The sequence below is a fragment of the Scomber japonicus genome, chromosome 4, assembly GCF_027409825.1.
Source record: "Scomber japonicus isolate fScoJap1 chromosome 4, fScoJap1.pri, whole genome shotgun sequence".
Classification (NCBI taxonomy): domain Eukaryota; kingdom Metazoa; phylum Chordata; class Actinopteri; order Scombriformes; family Scombridae; genus Scomber; species Scomber japonicus.
Genome location: NC_070581.1, coordinates 29,989,698 through 30,005,292, shown reverse-complemented (window position 1 = coordinate 30,005,292; position 15,595 = coordinate 29,989,698). Strand labels below are relative to the sequence as shown.

The following is a 15,595-nucleotide window of genomic DNA, read 5'->3' as shown; positions in this document are numbered from 1 at the left end:
GACATTATAGTTGAGTTGATTTGAGGTGAATGTACTGCTATCATACTAATAATAACATTTTAAAATGCACAGAGTAATCTAAATGTAAAAGATAAGCTAAAAATTACACATCTTGAAGTGCAGGAAGTTTATGTTTTAGAAGTTAAGAAACTTAAACATGTTAAAAATGTGCAAAATCAATCATCAATAATTACAAATATACCCATTATTAAAAACACATTGTACCTTAAACTGCTAAAGATTTACCATTCATGACAAATACTGAGAGTTAACGAGGTGATTCTGACTTTTTTTTCTCTCTTCAGGCTCCTTCATCCTCATCTACCTCAACGAGTTCAAGAGTGCAGTGGCGGCCTACACTTTCCAAGCCAACAGTGCCACCCAGGGGCGAAGCTGGGTCGATGCAGTCTGCAACGTCCAGGTTCACATCCTATTAGATCTTTATTAACACATGCAGATAAAAATGAGATTCATGAGACATTATCATAGTTTGAATTAAACTGCAGATCTACATGCTTTAACATTACTGTGTCGTTATTATACAGAACCAACTGCAGAGGCTTCACACCGAGGAGATCCTCCGACAGCAGAACAAGAGACGTGTGGCCGGTGAGGAAGATGAGGAGGAGGAAGACGAGAGCAGCAACTCCACCACGAGTTCCCCCTGCATGAGGCACAAAGACCAGCAGAACTCCAGGTACGACAGTGTGGACAGTTGGAGCTGTAATAAATGATCAATTATAGTTATATAGATTTTATTGATTACTGATAAAGTTTAGATGTGATTAAGAGTCAGAAGTTACAAGTTAACCCTTTATATACTGTTCATATTCTGACTCATAATTAGTTTCTGCACCAATTCACATACATGTTTGATAAATTTCTTAATGAAGCTGTCAGAGAGAGAACAGAGTGTATTTAATTTATTTATGAAAAAATGATCCAGGTGAATATTTTATAAAATATGAAGAATCCAACATGTTTCAATTGCTGTTTTTTGTGCATTTGCATATATAAAAATGTGTATCAGCTGCACAAAAATGAAAAAATTATGCTTTTTATTTCCATTTTATTGCAAGTCCAGCTAAATGAAATGTGTATAGTGTGTTTTTACAACTCTCAAATGTAAAAAATGGGTCAAATTTTAAGATTCATTTTAAGAGAACTCACTTATTATTGTGTGTATTGTTTCATTCATTCATGAACACAAAAGCAGATGTTGTGGTTTATTGTTTAGTTACTTGCTGTAACAGTTTACTGGCTGGACGCAGTGACGTAAAGCCGACAGGAAGTAACCAGCTATAAAACTACAAACTGACTTTTTTATGGATTAAACAAACATGTATAAAAGTGTTATCGGTGAGAAATGTTGAACTGCTCCTTTAAAATGATGTGTGATTGTAGCTTCCCTTTAAATGCTGTAAATCTAATATTTAAACGTCTCCTTTCAGCCAATCAGACGGCTCCACTGAGACTCTGTCGGTGATGGACATCGACGAACAAGGAGACCCTCCCACCCCCAACATGAACCTCCAGGGAACCAAGAAGACGGACTCAAACGTCTCCACTCTGTCTGAAGGGTCCGAGCAGTCCCAGTCCTCGAGCCCCCACAGACTCCACTCCAGTATTTACTCTGAGCAGGATCAGGATCAGGATCAGGATCAGGAGCCCGGGTCCGATGGTGACGGTGACAAGCTGGACCCTCAGTGTCGCTCCCTCTCCATGGACAGCGCCTACGGTACTCTCTCCCCTGAATCCCTCCTGAGAGAACTGCAGCCTCAGCCCGGCCAGAGCGAAGGAGAGGAGACGGAGGAGGAGGGAGAGAGGGAGGGCCGCGAGGTGGAGCAGGAAGAGGTAGAACTAGAGGAGGTAGAAGAAGAAGAAGAGGAGGAGGAGGAGGAGCAGGAAGAGGAAGAGGAGGAGGACTCTGCCTCGCTGGGCTCCCAGCTGTCAGTCGTCCAGTCCTCTAAACCTCGCCGGCGGCCGCACGTTCAGTCTCGGCTCCACTGCCTCCAGCGGCCGACCACTCTGGCGTTGTCTCGCTCCGAGGACAATCTCCTGCAGCGTCTCCACGGTAAAACCCACATCTCCCACTCCCACTCGCTCAGCCCCAAATCAAAGGTCCAATCAAAACTCTGCGACATGGACGCATCATTGCTGCCGCACAGTAAGAGTCTGTCGGAGCTGGGCCTAAACTGCCTGGAGATGTTCTCCAGCGACCTCGACCGGTCCGAAGACTGCGTCAACGTCATCGCCCCCTCCGATGAACTGTGCTCCACCCGGAGGCGAGCGGAGGCCAGGCACGCCCACCACAGCGAGGGGCCTGCAGGGTCGTGCCAGGCTAACGAGTCGCACTGCAACAGCTCAGACGGCGAGACGGTGGCTCCTTCTGCCTGCGTGGAGAGGAAATGCGAGTCATCGGGCGGCGGAGATTCAGGGGAAGTGTCGCCCAAAAAGAGGAAATCGCCGCCTCAGCAGCACAAGAAGCTGACGTTAGCTCAGCTGTACAGGATACGCACCACTCTCGTCCTCAACTCCACTCTCACTGCATCGTAAGTTGTTGCTTTAAAGTTAAAGGAATAGTTTCACATTTTTTTAAATACACTGATTCTGGATGTATGTGTGTGTAGAGTAAATGTGAAGCTGCAGACATCAGCTGGTTCTGCCTCTGTGCAAAGGAAACTAAATCTGTCACCAGCACTTGAAAAGCTCATTAATGAACAAGTTATATATTTCATAGTCTAGCAAAAAACCTCCTTTAAAATCACAGCTTTTCATTTTTTGCATTGTTTTTTGCAGAGATCAAATAAAATAGACAGATGTTAAATCAGGCATGTCCAAACTGTTCCATAAATCAGCTGATCTCAATGTTCAGACAAAAACCTGCAGCCACATTATGACCCTTTATTGAATGGGTTTGGACATCCTTGTGTTAAATAGTTAGTTTTAGAGGTTGCAGGGAGCCAAGCTAACAGTTATATATATTTTGCATACAGATATTAAAAAAGTATCAATCCTCATTATTAAGAAACAAATAAGTATATTTCCCAAAATGTCAAACACTTTCTTTAACCTTCCTGTCGTCCTCCATCTCTTCTTTCCTTCCTTCCTCCCCTCTTTCTTTAATTTTTCCTTCATTCTTCCCCTCCTTTCCTCTTTCTTTGCTCCCTCCTCCTTCCATACTTCTTTCCTCACTTCCTTTCATCCTTCCTTGCTTCCTTCCTCCTTCCCTCCCTCCCTCCTTACTCCTTTCAATCCTTCCTTCTGTCCTCCTTTCCTTCCTCCCTTCCTTCAATCCTTCCTTCCTTCCTTCCTCCTTTCCTTCTTCCCTTTCTTTTCTCCTTACTTCCTTCCTTCCTCCTTTCCTTCCTCCTGTCCTTCCTCCTGTCCTTCCTCCCTTCCTTCCTTCCTCCTTTCCTTCTCTCCATCCTCCCTTCCTTCTCTCCTTACTTCCTTCTTACCTTGACCCGAGGACAACAGGAGGGTTAACTAAATGATATGAAGATGTATTCTTGTTTATTTAAGAGGGAATGTGTGTATTAATGTCTCATCTCTTCTTTTTCTCTCGTTTCCAGGGAGGTATAACCACTCTTCCAAACAGCTGACCGGTGGCACGTTGGTCCGAATAAAGAACAACACTTGTTTTGCATGGATGGATGGATGGACTGAATTTCTTGAGACACAAATGCACTCGCTCTCTTACTGCCCTCTCCCTTCCTCAAATTCCTTTTTTATTTAAAGGACACTGACCATACCAATTTATTGAACAGTACAGTAACAATCCTTTTTTTTTCTTACCTGTTGCATTGATTTCCAATATTTCCCGACGGGGAAGGGAGAGGCAGGAGAGACATTAACTGCTTGCACTTTGCAACGGAAGTAGCATCATGGGGGCTGGGACCTTAAGGTGGAGTCAGAGACGGAAAGAGAGAGAGAGAGGAGGAGGAGGAGGAGGAGGAGGAGGAGACATCCGAGACGGAGGTGTGACGAGGCCTTTTAGGCAGAGGTCCTCCAAAAAAACCTTGAAACCCTCTCTGCACCGGAGAAGAGGCGGAGCTTTGAATCCTGCCACCTTTGGAAAAAGAGAGGGACAATTTAAAAGTCTTGAAAATGCTCTCTATGACACAACGGTTGAATTAAAAACAGCACCAAGGACGTCCTGATATTTGTACTACTCCTGGTTTGCTTCAACAAAAGAGACGTTAAAAAAAAAAGAAAAAAAAAAAGAAAATTGCACAGTTATCTTTGTTTTAAGTAGAAGAATCACTAAGGAGTGAATTTACATTTACAGCCACACAGTGAATTTGAATTGCTGTTTGTGTCTGCTCGTGTACAGGTGTGTGTGTCTGTGTGTGTGTGTGTGTGTGTGTGTGTGTGTGACTGTGAATGTGCACATGTCCGAATGATACATGGTCCTTGATTCCTGACTGAAGCCAAAACAAAAAAAAAACAAAAAAAAACTGATTCCCGTCTCCTGTGAAAAAAAACAAAACGCTAAAACACCCAAAGATGGAAACCTCCTGAGCAGCCAGTTAAGATCCCCAGACACCCGAAGACGACCCAAAATCACATCCTCAGCTCGCCTTCACCCAACCTCATGAAGCAGCTGCGTCGCCACGGAGACGGACTTCCTTCTTTACTGTTAATCGTTTGCTTGAACTAATGCCATTTGGTATGACGAGCTAACGGGAAGAAGAAGAGTTGTTTTCCTTTTTTTTAACATGTTGGAAACAATGACTGAATATGTTTGACTAGAGGAATTTCCTGCACTATATATATATATAAATATATAAATATAAATATATATTTATGGCTTGAGTGTACGCTCACCTTTTGAGGCCTAAATGTATTTAAAATAAAAACCACAAACACAAGTGCACAAGCAAGAATTTGGTCATAAAAGGAGAAAAAAAAAATCTACACTTGCCTGTGTTGGAGCACCTTTTCTCTTCACCTTTAATTAATTTAATCTTGTGTTTCTTTACATTTAATAACAGATTTGAACAAAAAGGTTTTTGGGTTTTGGATATTCTGTAAATGAGTGAATCTGCAGAGCTGGCTTTAGTTGATCCGCTCTCTTTGTCCAGGAGATTTAAAAATAAACAACATCAACCACCACGAGAATCTTACTTCACATCCACACTGATGTTCAGCTTCTTTTCATTATCAGTGATTTCTTCCAAACATTTCCCAAAACCAAATAGGTTACCTGTTTACTTTTAGTTGTGTTTATGTGTTTATATTTATTATGCCTGCTATGTTTTATATATATAAGATATTGTTTATATTGTGTTTGCTTCCATGATTTGTACATTTTTTGTTTTTTGTCGATGTAGTCTTAATAATTTTTTTTCTTGCCAGGCATGAATGTGCTATGAACCAAAATCATGTGTTTCCTCTTTCAGGAATGACTTTAAAGTGTCTTACAGAATAAAAATGCTAAAATACTTTACAATCCCTCTATTTCCTCTTTCCTCTTTCTCTTTTTTTTTTTTTTGTTTAATGGTTTTAATCCGTCGTAATGGAGCGATTTGAGGTGAAGAGTCAGATCTGAATGCCGGAGGTTGTTCCGCTCTCAATCTCTCTGGTGTGTTTTTGACGCAGGCAGACAGCAGGTGGCGAAATAATGTTTAGAGAGGTGAAGAAGAATTACACCAACGGGGTCACGGCCGTGTTTGGCAGGAATAATAATTCATTGCATCATTGTTTGGTTTTTTTTTTGATGTCATGATGTTAAGCCCGTACCAAGCTGTAGCGGTGAGAGTAAAACTGAGCCAGTAGAACTGCAGAGGAGGAAGGACGGAGATAAGAGAAAGATAGATAGAGAGAGAGAGAGAGAGATACTGCACTTTTATTATGAGTCAAAAAGTCATGCATTCATTAATTTACTGAAAAAGTAGTTTTAAAAAGTAGCTACTTTGCATTTATGTGTATTTAAAGTAGTCAATATCCTCTGTTAGTGTTATATTATCAGTTTATTATCACAGATAGGTTCATTTAAACAGTTTAATATATTAAAGTTCAGTCTTTAAATGCATCTACAGCTATTTTTCATAAGCAAAAAGTACCAAATATATTCTGACTCCAGCCTCTAAAAAGTGAGGATGTGATTTACAGAGATGGAATTTAACTAAGTGTATTTACTCAGAACTGCAGAGGAGGAAGTACTGAGATAATAAAAAGTAGAGATACTGCACTTTTATTATGAGTCAAAAAGTCATGCATTCATTTATTTACTGAAAAAGTAGTTTTAAAAAGCAGCTGCAATATCCTCTGTTAGTTATATTATCAGTTTATTATCACAGATGCAGAATTTTAAGGTTAATTTAAACAGTTTAATATATTAAAATTCAGTCTTTAAATGCATCTACAACTATTTTGACAACTTTAAACAAAAAGTACCAAATATGTTCTGACTCCAGACTCTAAAAAGTGCCGATGTGATGCTGTTTTTCCACATTTAATGTATTTGGGGGTTTTCGGCAGTTGAAGATGCACTAGAAAAATACTTTTATTATGAGTCAAAAAGTCATGCATTCATTTATTTACTGAAAAAGTAGTTTTAAAAAGTAGCTACTTTGCATTTATGTGTATTTAAAGTAGTCAATATCCTCTGTTAGAGTTATATTATCAGTTTATTATCACAGATAGGTTAATTTAAACAGTTTAATATATTAAAATTCAGTCTTTAAATGCATCTACAGCTATTTTGATAACTTTAAACAAAAAGTACCAAATATGTTCTGACTCCAGACTCTAAAAAGTGAGGATGTTTTATATTGTTCCATATTTAATGTTTTGGTTGAAGATGTCACCTTGAGCGTCTCGAGCTTCTTAAATATAGTGTAGTAAACAATATTACTCTATAAGGAATAAAGTATAATAACATGGAAGCACCTCAACATTATATTCACGTACAGTGTTTTGATTAAATAGACTTTGCTGCTTTCTGTTCTTGGGTCAAGTGATTTTAATGGATCCGTATTTACAAAGATGGAATTTAACTAAGTGCATTTACTCAAGTGCTTTAATTCAGTATGTTTAAGACACTCGATATTCCTTCCTTCCTTCCTTCCTTCCTTCCTTCCTTCCTTCTTCCTTCCTTCCTTCCTTTCTTCTTTCCTTCCTTCCTTCCTTCCTTCCTTCCTTCCTTTCTTCCTTCCTTTCTTCCTTCCTTCCTTCCTTCCTTCCTTCCTTCCTTCCTTCTTTTCTCTGTCCTTCTTCCCTCCCTCCTTCATTCCTCTTTCCTCCCTTCCTCTTTTCCTTTCTCCCCCCTCCTTCTTTCCCTCTTTCCTCCCTCCCTCCCTCCCTCCCTCCTTTCCTTCCTTCCCTCCTTCCTTCCTCCCTCCTTTCCTTCCTTCTACCTCCCTTCCTTACTCCTTTCCTTCCTTCTTCCTTGTTCCTCCCTTTCTTCTTCCTTCTTCCTCCCTTCCATCCTTGCCTCGAGGACAACAAGAGGGTTAAGGCACTCGATATATAAGTATTTTAATTGACTTCTACTTTATACTTCTACTAGAGAGAGAGATGTAGTTTTTACTCCACTATATTCATATTTGTTACTTTGCAGATCCTGATTTTACCCCAAAAGACACATTTTTATAGATATTTAACTATCAGACATTAAACTGCTGCTCACATATAATACCTGCATAAGGGATCATAACCCCAAAATATGTAATAGTTAAACACTGTTGAGTGGAGGGGAACTACTTTTACTTCTGATACTTTAAGTACATTTTGCATGTAGAGCTTTCATACTTCTAATAGTATTTTTTTTTTACAGTGGATTATTTCTGCTTTCACTGCAGTAAAGGATCTAAAAATTGCATTTAGCTCTCCAGATTTGACCTCATAAATGTAACTCTAACTCTAACCCCAACAAAATCTGTTTTATTTCCATCTGAACTTGCATCTCAAGCATCTTCCCTAATCTGAGCCTCCACAGACCATCATGTCATCCAGTTTCAGAGCACTAATGCTGGAACAATTTAGCGTTATCTAGATCACATATGTCAGATTACACATCACGTATATAGCTGTCTGTCTGCTCCGAGTCCGACCGTCTGTTTCTGGCTTTTCTGGTTCCCACAAAAAAATTAAAGCGGAGTCAAAATCTGACCTGTGTCGACAAAACAAAAAAATGTCCCACGCAGGCCCGACAGGCCCAAGGTAACGCTGTAGCCAAGGTGTATTTACAGGTGATTATATCAGCTAATCGGTGGATTACAGCATGTTGAGTCCACACAAGCCCCTAAGCTGCAGGGGAAAAAGACAGTGCGGTCCTGTGGGATTTTCTGTTTTTAATCTGGCCCCCAGAATGCAGCGGGGGCCCCTCCCGGACTCACATCTGGCCTGTAGGGGATTTACGGTTGTAATCCTCGATTTTAAAACAATTTTATTATGCTCCACCGCTGATACGCTGGACTTTAATTATTAAAATGCAGCTTTCTATTTTAGCAATGAAGTAATTACACGTCGTCGTTCTATTAGCCTCGACTAAGTAAGTAATGAGGGGAGGCGGCTGCATCACATATGTTACTTTCAGGTATATAATGATGATGATGATGATGATGATGAGGCAGAGGGTTAGGGTTAGGCTGCTATATTGCACCTGCTTGGTCTATTTCACTCCTTTTTGTACTTTTTAGCTACAGATGATTAAAGCCAGAAATGCTTTAAATGTCATTAACAGATGTTTCCTTCATCCATGAGACAAAATTTGAGTTTCAAATCTACATAAAATGAGTTAACGTGACACAAACACCCGTCTCATATGAGCTTCACATCTTTTTTTTTTCATGTTAAACCAACATTTTTTAAATTAATTGCACTAATATTTAAAAATCTGATATAGCCTATTTGTTTTAAGATCAATTAACAGCACATATATTGTGTATTTAACATATATTTTAATAGGTTGAGCTAAAAAAAACTGTATAATTAACAGTGTTGTTAATTTCATGTTCAACAAAATGAATAAATTGTGTCATTGAGTAATAAAAACATCATTATATATTATGAATCCTGCTTTTAACCCTCCTGTTGTCCTTGAGACGAGGAAGGAAGGGAGGAAGGGAGGGAGGAAAGATGGAAGGAAGGAAGGACAGAAGTAAGGGAGGAAGAAAGAAGGAAAGGAGGAAGGAAGGGAGGAAAGACGGAAGGAAAGAAGGATGGAAGGGAGGAAGAAGGAAGGAAAGAAGGAAGGCATGAAGGAAGGAAGGAAAGCTGGAAGAAGGAAGGAAGGGAGGAAAGATGGAAGGAAGGAAGGAAGGATGGAAAGGGAAGAAGAAGGAAGGAAAGAAGGAAGGCATGAAGGAAGGAAGGAAAGCTGAAAGAAGGAAGGAAGGATGGAAGGGAGGAAGAAAGAGGAAGGGAAGGAAGGAAGGACAGAGGAAAGAAGGAAGTAAGGACGATAGCTGGGAGGAGGGAAGGGAGGAAAGAAGGACAGAGAAACGAAGGAAGGGAGGAAGGAAAGGAAGGAAGGAAAGAAAGAAGGACAGAAGAAGGAAGGAAGGAAGGAAGGAAGGAAGGAAGGAAGGAAGGAAATATAAACACTAAACAAAACACACACACACACACACACACACACACACACAAACACACAAACACACACACACACACACACACACACACACACACACACACACATGTTCACACTCTTCACTCTCTCTGTTTTGATTTGCGTGTACATCATTACCTCCGTGAGTGTGAGATGAAATGGGAACGTACACAGCTGGGAGAGGGTGGGGGTGAGGGGAGGAGGGGGGGGGGGGGGGGGGTGAATGAGGGGTTAACACCACTCGCTGCGGCAGATGTCAAAAACCATGCTGTAAAAAATGTCCGATTAACACAAAGGGGCACTTTGACAAATCCCGATTATAGGAGCACTTTCATTTATTAAACTCTGCCAATCCCCCCTGTACTCTTTCTGAGCAGGAGGGGGATTAAAACCAGGTAGACACCATTGTCTATCTAAACAATCCCTCTTTAAGCTCTCGCTGTTTCCTGGAGCCCAGACCAGGCATCGGCTGGCTGGCTGGCTGGTTGCCTGCCTGTAATCTCAGTAGGGGCTTATAGGTCACTACTACCACTACACTACATTCCCATTCATCAACATCATCCCCTTTAGAGGGACTAGGTGATTGGATTTAGGACATGTTTTACAGGGGCAGGAAAAAAAAAATCTGAAAAAAAAAAAAGGAGAACAGCAAACTAAAGCGTGTTTACAAGAGCGTTGCTGTGAAAAGGCCCGTGTGGACGAGTGGCGGCCATATGGAATGGATAACTCTGTGAACATCTGCCCTCGATCAGAGCCACGCACCGCCATCAGACAGGCGGCTCGCTGACCTTGACATGGGGCACACACAGGAGGGGGGGGAACATCTGGCCCCCTTCTCTGTTCTCACAGACCCCCCGTGAACAACCGTCTGAAGAAGCTACAAAAAAAATTCCACATATGAAATGATGTGTGATGGTTAATATATTAAACTCTGAATAAAATGCAGCATTGCTCTCACTGTTCAAAAGAACCATTCGTGTATAAGATGTTTTATTATACTTAAATGACTCGTTAAGTTATTTGAATAATCAGTGGTGTATGGTAAGTAATTGTATTTGCTTAAAAAGGGGAGAACAGGGTTAGTAGTCACTCTTTTTACTTTCCTTTGAATTCCTCATGAATTATATACTCTTCCTCCCTCCTTTCCTTCCTTCCTTTCCTTCCTCCCTTCCTCATTTCATTCCTTCCTCCCTCCTTTCCTTCCTTGACTCAAGGACAACAGGAGAGTTATCGTTACGTCCTCTTCCGCTTATCCGGGGTTGGGTCGCGGGGCAGCAGCCTAAGCAGGGAAGCCCAGACTTCCCTCTCCCCAGCCACTTCGTCCAGCTCTTCCTGGGGGATCCCGAGGCATTCCCAGGCCAGCCGAGAGACACAGTCTCTTCCCCGGGGTCTCCTACTGGTGGGATGTGCCCTGAACACCTCACCAGGGAGGCGTCCGGGAGGCATCCTAATTAGATGCCTGAGCCACCTCATCTGGCTCCTCTCGACGCGGAGGAGCAGCGGGTCTACTCCGAGCTCCCTCCGAATGACTGAGCTTCTCACCCTATCTCAAAGGGAGAGCCCAGCCAGCCTACGGAGGAAGCTCATTTTGGCCGCTTGTACCCGCGATCTTGTCCTTTCGGTCACTACCCAAAGCTCATGACCATAGGTGAGGGTAGGAACGGAGATCGACTGGTAAATCTCTTCACCATGACGGATCCGTGCAGAGTCCGCATTACTGCAGACGCTGCACCGATCCGCCTGTCGATCTCACGCTCCATCCTTCCCTCACTCCTGAACAAGACCCCGAGGTACTTGAACTCCTCCACTTGGGGCAGGACCTCATCCCCGACCCAGAGAGTGCACTCCACCCTTTTCCGGTTGAGGACCATGGACTCGGATTTGGAGGTGCTGATTCTCATCCCAGCCGCTTCACAATCGGCGGCGAACCGATCCAGTGAGAGTTGGAGGTCACGGTCTGATGAAGCCAACAGGACCACATCATCTGCAAAAAGCAGTGACCCAATCCTGGGGTCACCAAACCGGACCCCCTTAACGCCCTGACTGCGCCAAGAAATCCTGTCCATAAAGATTTTGAACAGGATCGTGACAAAGGGCAGCCCTGGCGGAGTCCAACCCTCACTGAATACAAGTCCGACTTATTGCCGGCAATGCAGACCAAGCTCTGACACCGGTCATACAGGGAACGGACGGCCCATGTCAGGGGGTCCGGTACCCCGTGCCCCGTCCGGACTGCTGGAGGGACACTGTCGAATGCCTTCTCCAAGTCCACAAAACACATGTGGACTGGTTGGGTGGTCCCCACCATACACAGTGTTGACGGCGCACTGCTTCCCCCTCCTGAGACCATGGTGGTCCAGAATCTCTTCGAAGCCGTCCAGAAGCCTTTTTCCATGGCCTCGCCATGTCCGGGTTTTTGCCTCAGCGACTGCCGTAGCTGCGCTCCGCTTGGTCTGCCGGTACCTGCCTGCTGCCTCCGGAGTCCCACAGGCCAAAAAGGCCCTATAGGACTCCTTCTTCAGCTTGACGGCATCCGCCTAGCAATGGAGGCACGGAACATGGCTCAGTTGGACTCAATGTCCCCCGCCTCCCCCGGTACGTGGTCGAAGCTCTCCCGGAGGTGAGAGTTGAAACTCTCTCTGACAGGAGACTCTGCCAGATGTTCCCAGCAGACCCCCACAATACGTTTGGGTCTACCGGGTCTGACCGGCATTCTCCCTCACCATCGTAGCCAATAACAGAACACCGCTGGGGTTCAGATCAGGGGGGCCGTTCCTCCCAATCACACCCCTCCAAGTGTCACTGTCGCTGCCAACGTGAGCGTTGAAGTCCCCCAGAAGAACGAGGGAATCCCCAGAGGGAGCGCTTTCCAGCACCCCCTCCAAGGAGTCCAAGAAGGGTGGATACTCTGAACTGCTGTTTGGACCATAGGCACAAACAACAGTCAGGATCCATCCCCCCACCCGAAGGCGGAGGGAGGCTACCCTCTCGTCTAGCGGGGTAAACTCCAACATACAGGCACCAAGCCGGGGGGCAATAAGTATCGCCACCCCTGCCTGGCGCCTCTCACCAGTGGCAACTCTGGGTTCTAGAGCCCTTGCTGTGCGTCGAGGTGAGGCCGATTATATCTAGCCAGAACTTCTCAACCTTGCGCATCAGCTCAGGGTCCTTCCCCACCAGAGAGGTGACGTTCCACGTCCCTAGAGCTAGCTTCTGCAGCTGAGGGTCGGACCGCCAAGGTCCACGCCTTCTTTAAAAACTGTACTTTCAATTGCATTAGAGTATTTTTACATTGTGATTTTAGTAGTTTTACTACTAACTAAACTAAAGTATCTGAATACATCTTGCACCGCTTGTTTATTTAGATGCTCAACAAAATCAATCACAGCCGACGCTCTGTCTCGTTTTTTTTTGGTTGTTTTTTTTGTCGGTCACACAATCCCTCACAGTAGCAGTAAGGTGATAAATGTATTGCCAGCTGCTCTGTGGCATAAATTCATTCCACAAAGACGTGGCATATGCTAGAGGATCAAATGTCTTTATCCTCAGAAAAGTTGTGTTGTTTTCTAAATTGAAAGAGCATAAGGTCCCACTTTCACGCGACAATATAAACTCCTCACCTCAATAATTGTATCAGCTTATAAGAAGCTTACTGTAATTACAATATTGTCTTCTTAGGGCAGCAGCCTAAAAAACATGCAATACAAATCACTCATTTCTAAATTAAATGGAAACTCGTTCAAAGAGAAGCTATACCAGAGGAGGACAGAGGGATTAAAATGTAAGTCCGGCACATTTAATATTTACAGCGCAATCACACAATTAATCTGACAATGTGCTCTGTGTCTAATACCTGAACCGACTGGCCCTGTGTGTGTGTGTGTGTGTGTGTGTGTGTGTGTGTGTGTGTGTGTGTGTGTGTGTGTGTGTAGTGGGGTGTTTGCAAGTCTAAAAGTTGTGACCCAAATGCAAACCAATCACGCACAGTCGAATATCTTCACATGAACCCAAAAAAATAAACAAGTTTTAAAAGTAGTTTGGTTCACTTCATTTGACTCCGTTGTCATGGTAACGGAATGTGGCCTTCATGGGTTTAGTTTCTTTTTGTTTATTTCGGTCATTGAACTCAAATACAGGAAATAATCATATGGCCTTGTTTTCTTCAGTTCCCTTCGAAACTGTGACAAACCAAATAAATAAATAAATAAATGAATAAATACATAAATATATAAATAAAGCAGTTTCTGACTGAAAAGGTGCAGGCTGAAGCATTTTCTTATAACACTGGCCCTTTTTACATTAGTCTTTCAAATAGATCAATGTACATAGCATAACACAGCACATTTATAATCAGTGGCGTGCACGGACTTCTTGAAAGGCAGGGGCGAAAATAAAATAAAGGGCAATTACAGCACGTTCTCGCCACTGAATAGGGCACTTTAGTGTGTGCTTTTGCCACCCAAGAGGGCAGTTTCGTGTGTTTTTCATATAATAATGCAGTGAAAATATATACACACACACACATATATATATTTCCTTATATATGCATGCTTATATTTCAATCAAGCAACAACTTCTTGTCAAATAATGTGTGTTGGAGTAGAAGAGAAGCTGCAAAGTTTCAACCTGCATGGTTATGTAAGGTTATGCAGAATATAGTTTGTTTCCAGTTCACATGAATGTTTCTGCCTGACAGAAACTCACAGGTTGAAACGTTACAGTAAATATTTGGGAGCTTGTTTGACCTAACTAAGGTATTACGAGCACATTATCTACCATTATTACATAAATACTGGTAATATATGTTCCCACAGCCTGAACATAAGTTATGATTAATAATGACTTTCTCTCCTGTGTGATATGCATAAAGTATCAATACAGTAAAAAACTATGATGAGAACAATAAACACACAGTCCCTTAAAAATATGAGGTCGCCTCTGCTTTCTGCTTTCTGCCCCTGCTTTCTGCTTTCTGCCCCTGCTTTCTGCTTTCTGCCCCTGCTTTCTGCTTTCTGCCCCTGCTTGCTGCTTTCTGCCCCTACTTTCTGCTTTCCGTCCCTGATTTCTACTTTCTGCCCCTGCTTTCTGCTTTCTGTCCCCGGTTTCTGCCCCTGCTTTCTGCCCCTGCTTTCTGCTTTCTGTCCCTGTCTACTCCAGTTGGGTTTCAGGTTCAGACACCGGTGGAGAAAGTATTCATATCATTTATAAAGAGGACCGGTTCACATTTTTTCAAGTCTGCCTTTAAAACAACAGTCAGGCACCCATATAAACACAGGTGTATTTAATATAAACACGGTTTCTAGCTATAATCATCGCTCCTCTTCATGAAATATGCCGTCATAAAGTATTTACATTGTAACTGATGGGGGCGAACTTATGGTGGCTGCGACATTTGCAGAAAACACAGAAGACCTTCTCTGAACTACTGTAGAAACATGGATGTATAAAGAGAAGTGGATACAGCGTCTGAAACGGGCCTTGTTCATTCCTATGAAAGTGAGAGTTACTCAGTGGCACATAAAGCCAAATATACTGTGCACCCTTTAACCACCCAATGCACCCATGGAGCATGCTCACTAGGAACTTCTGCCAGCCAAAAATGCCAACTTCCTGTTTAGCGCTCTGGCTAACTTCAATCATGTGACTCTTGTAGACCAAGGGTGTCAAACATACGGTCTGTATACGGTCTGTATATGCATTAAAAGTAATTTTTTCCTGATGCCTCAGAGGTTTTTTTTCTACCCTGACCAGAATATAATTATCTGAAAAAACAGTGAATACATATTATGCTCATATTTAAAACATTCACATATTGAACTTAGTGTAAAATGTTGTCAATCAGCAGCTTCTGTACAAAATAATCTGCAAAAAACTGAGACATAATATTGTTGGAGATTACACTCATCTCAGGCTGTTCATCTGTTTTGTAAATAGATAGTTTATTATAGTAAAGTTATATTATATTAATCAATCAATCAATCAATCTATGTTTATTTATATAGCTCCAGATTACAATAAAAGTAATCTCAAGGCATT

At 42.5% G+C, this 15,595-nt stretch overlaps 1 protein-coding gene across 2 annotated transcripts in view; it reads left to right on the top strand.

Annotated features, from left to right (window-relative positions):
- The window catches only part of plekhg5b (pleckstrin homology domain containing, family G (with RhoGef domain) member 5b), a 29,453-nt gene extending 24,961 nt beyond the window's left edge, over window positions 1-4,492 (top strand). For both annotated transcript variants that reach the window (XM_053318468.1, XM_053318469.1), the window contains 4 exons: window positions 306-421; window positions 546-697; window positions 1,452-2,552; window positions 3,576-4,492. In XM_053318468.1, coding sequence (XP_053174443.1) covers window positions 306-421; window positions 546-697; window positions 1,452-2,552; window positions 3,576-3,585 — 1,379 coding nt within the window. In that variant the 3' untranslated portion in view covers window positions 3,586-4,492. The remainder of the gene's footprint in view (window positions 1-305; window positions 422-545; window positions 698-1,451; window positions 2,553-3,575) is intronic.
- Window positions 4,493-15,595: the final 11,103 nt, after the last annotated feature.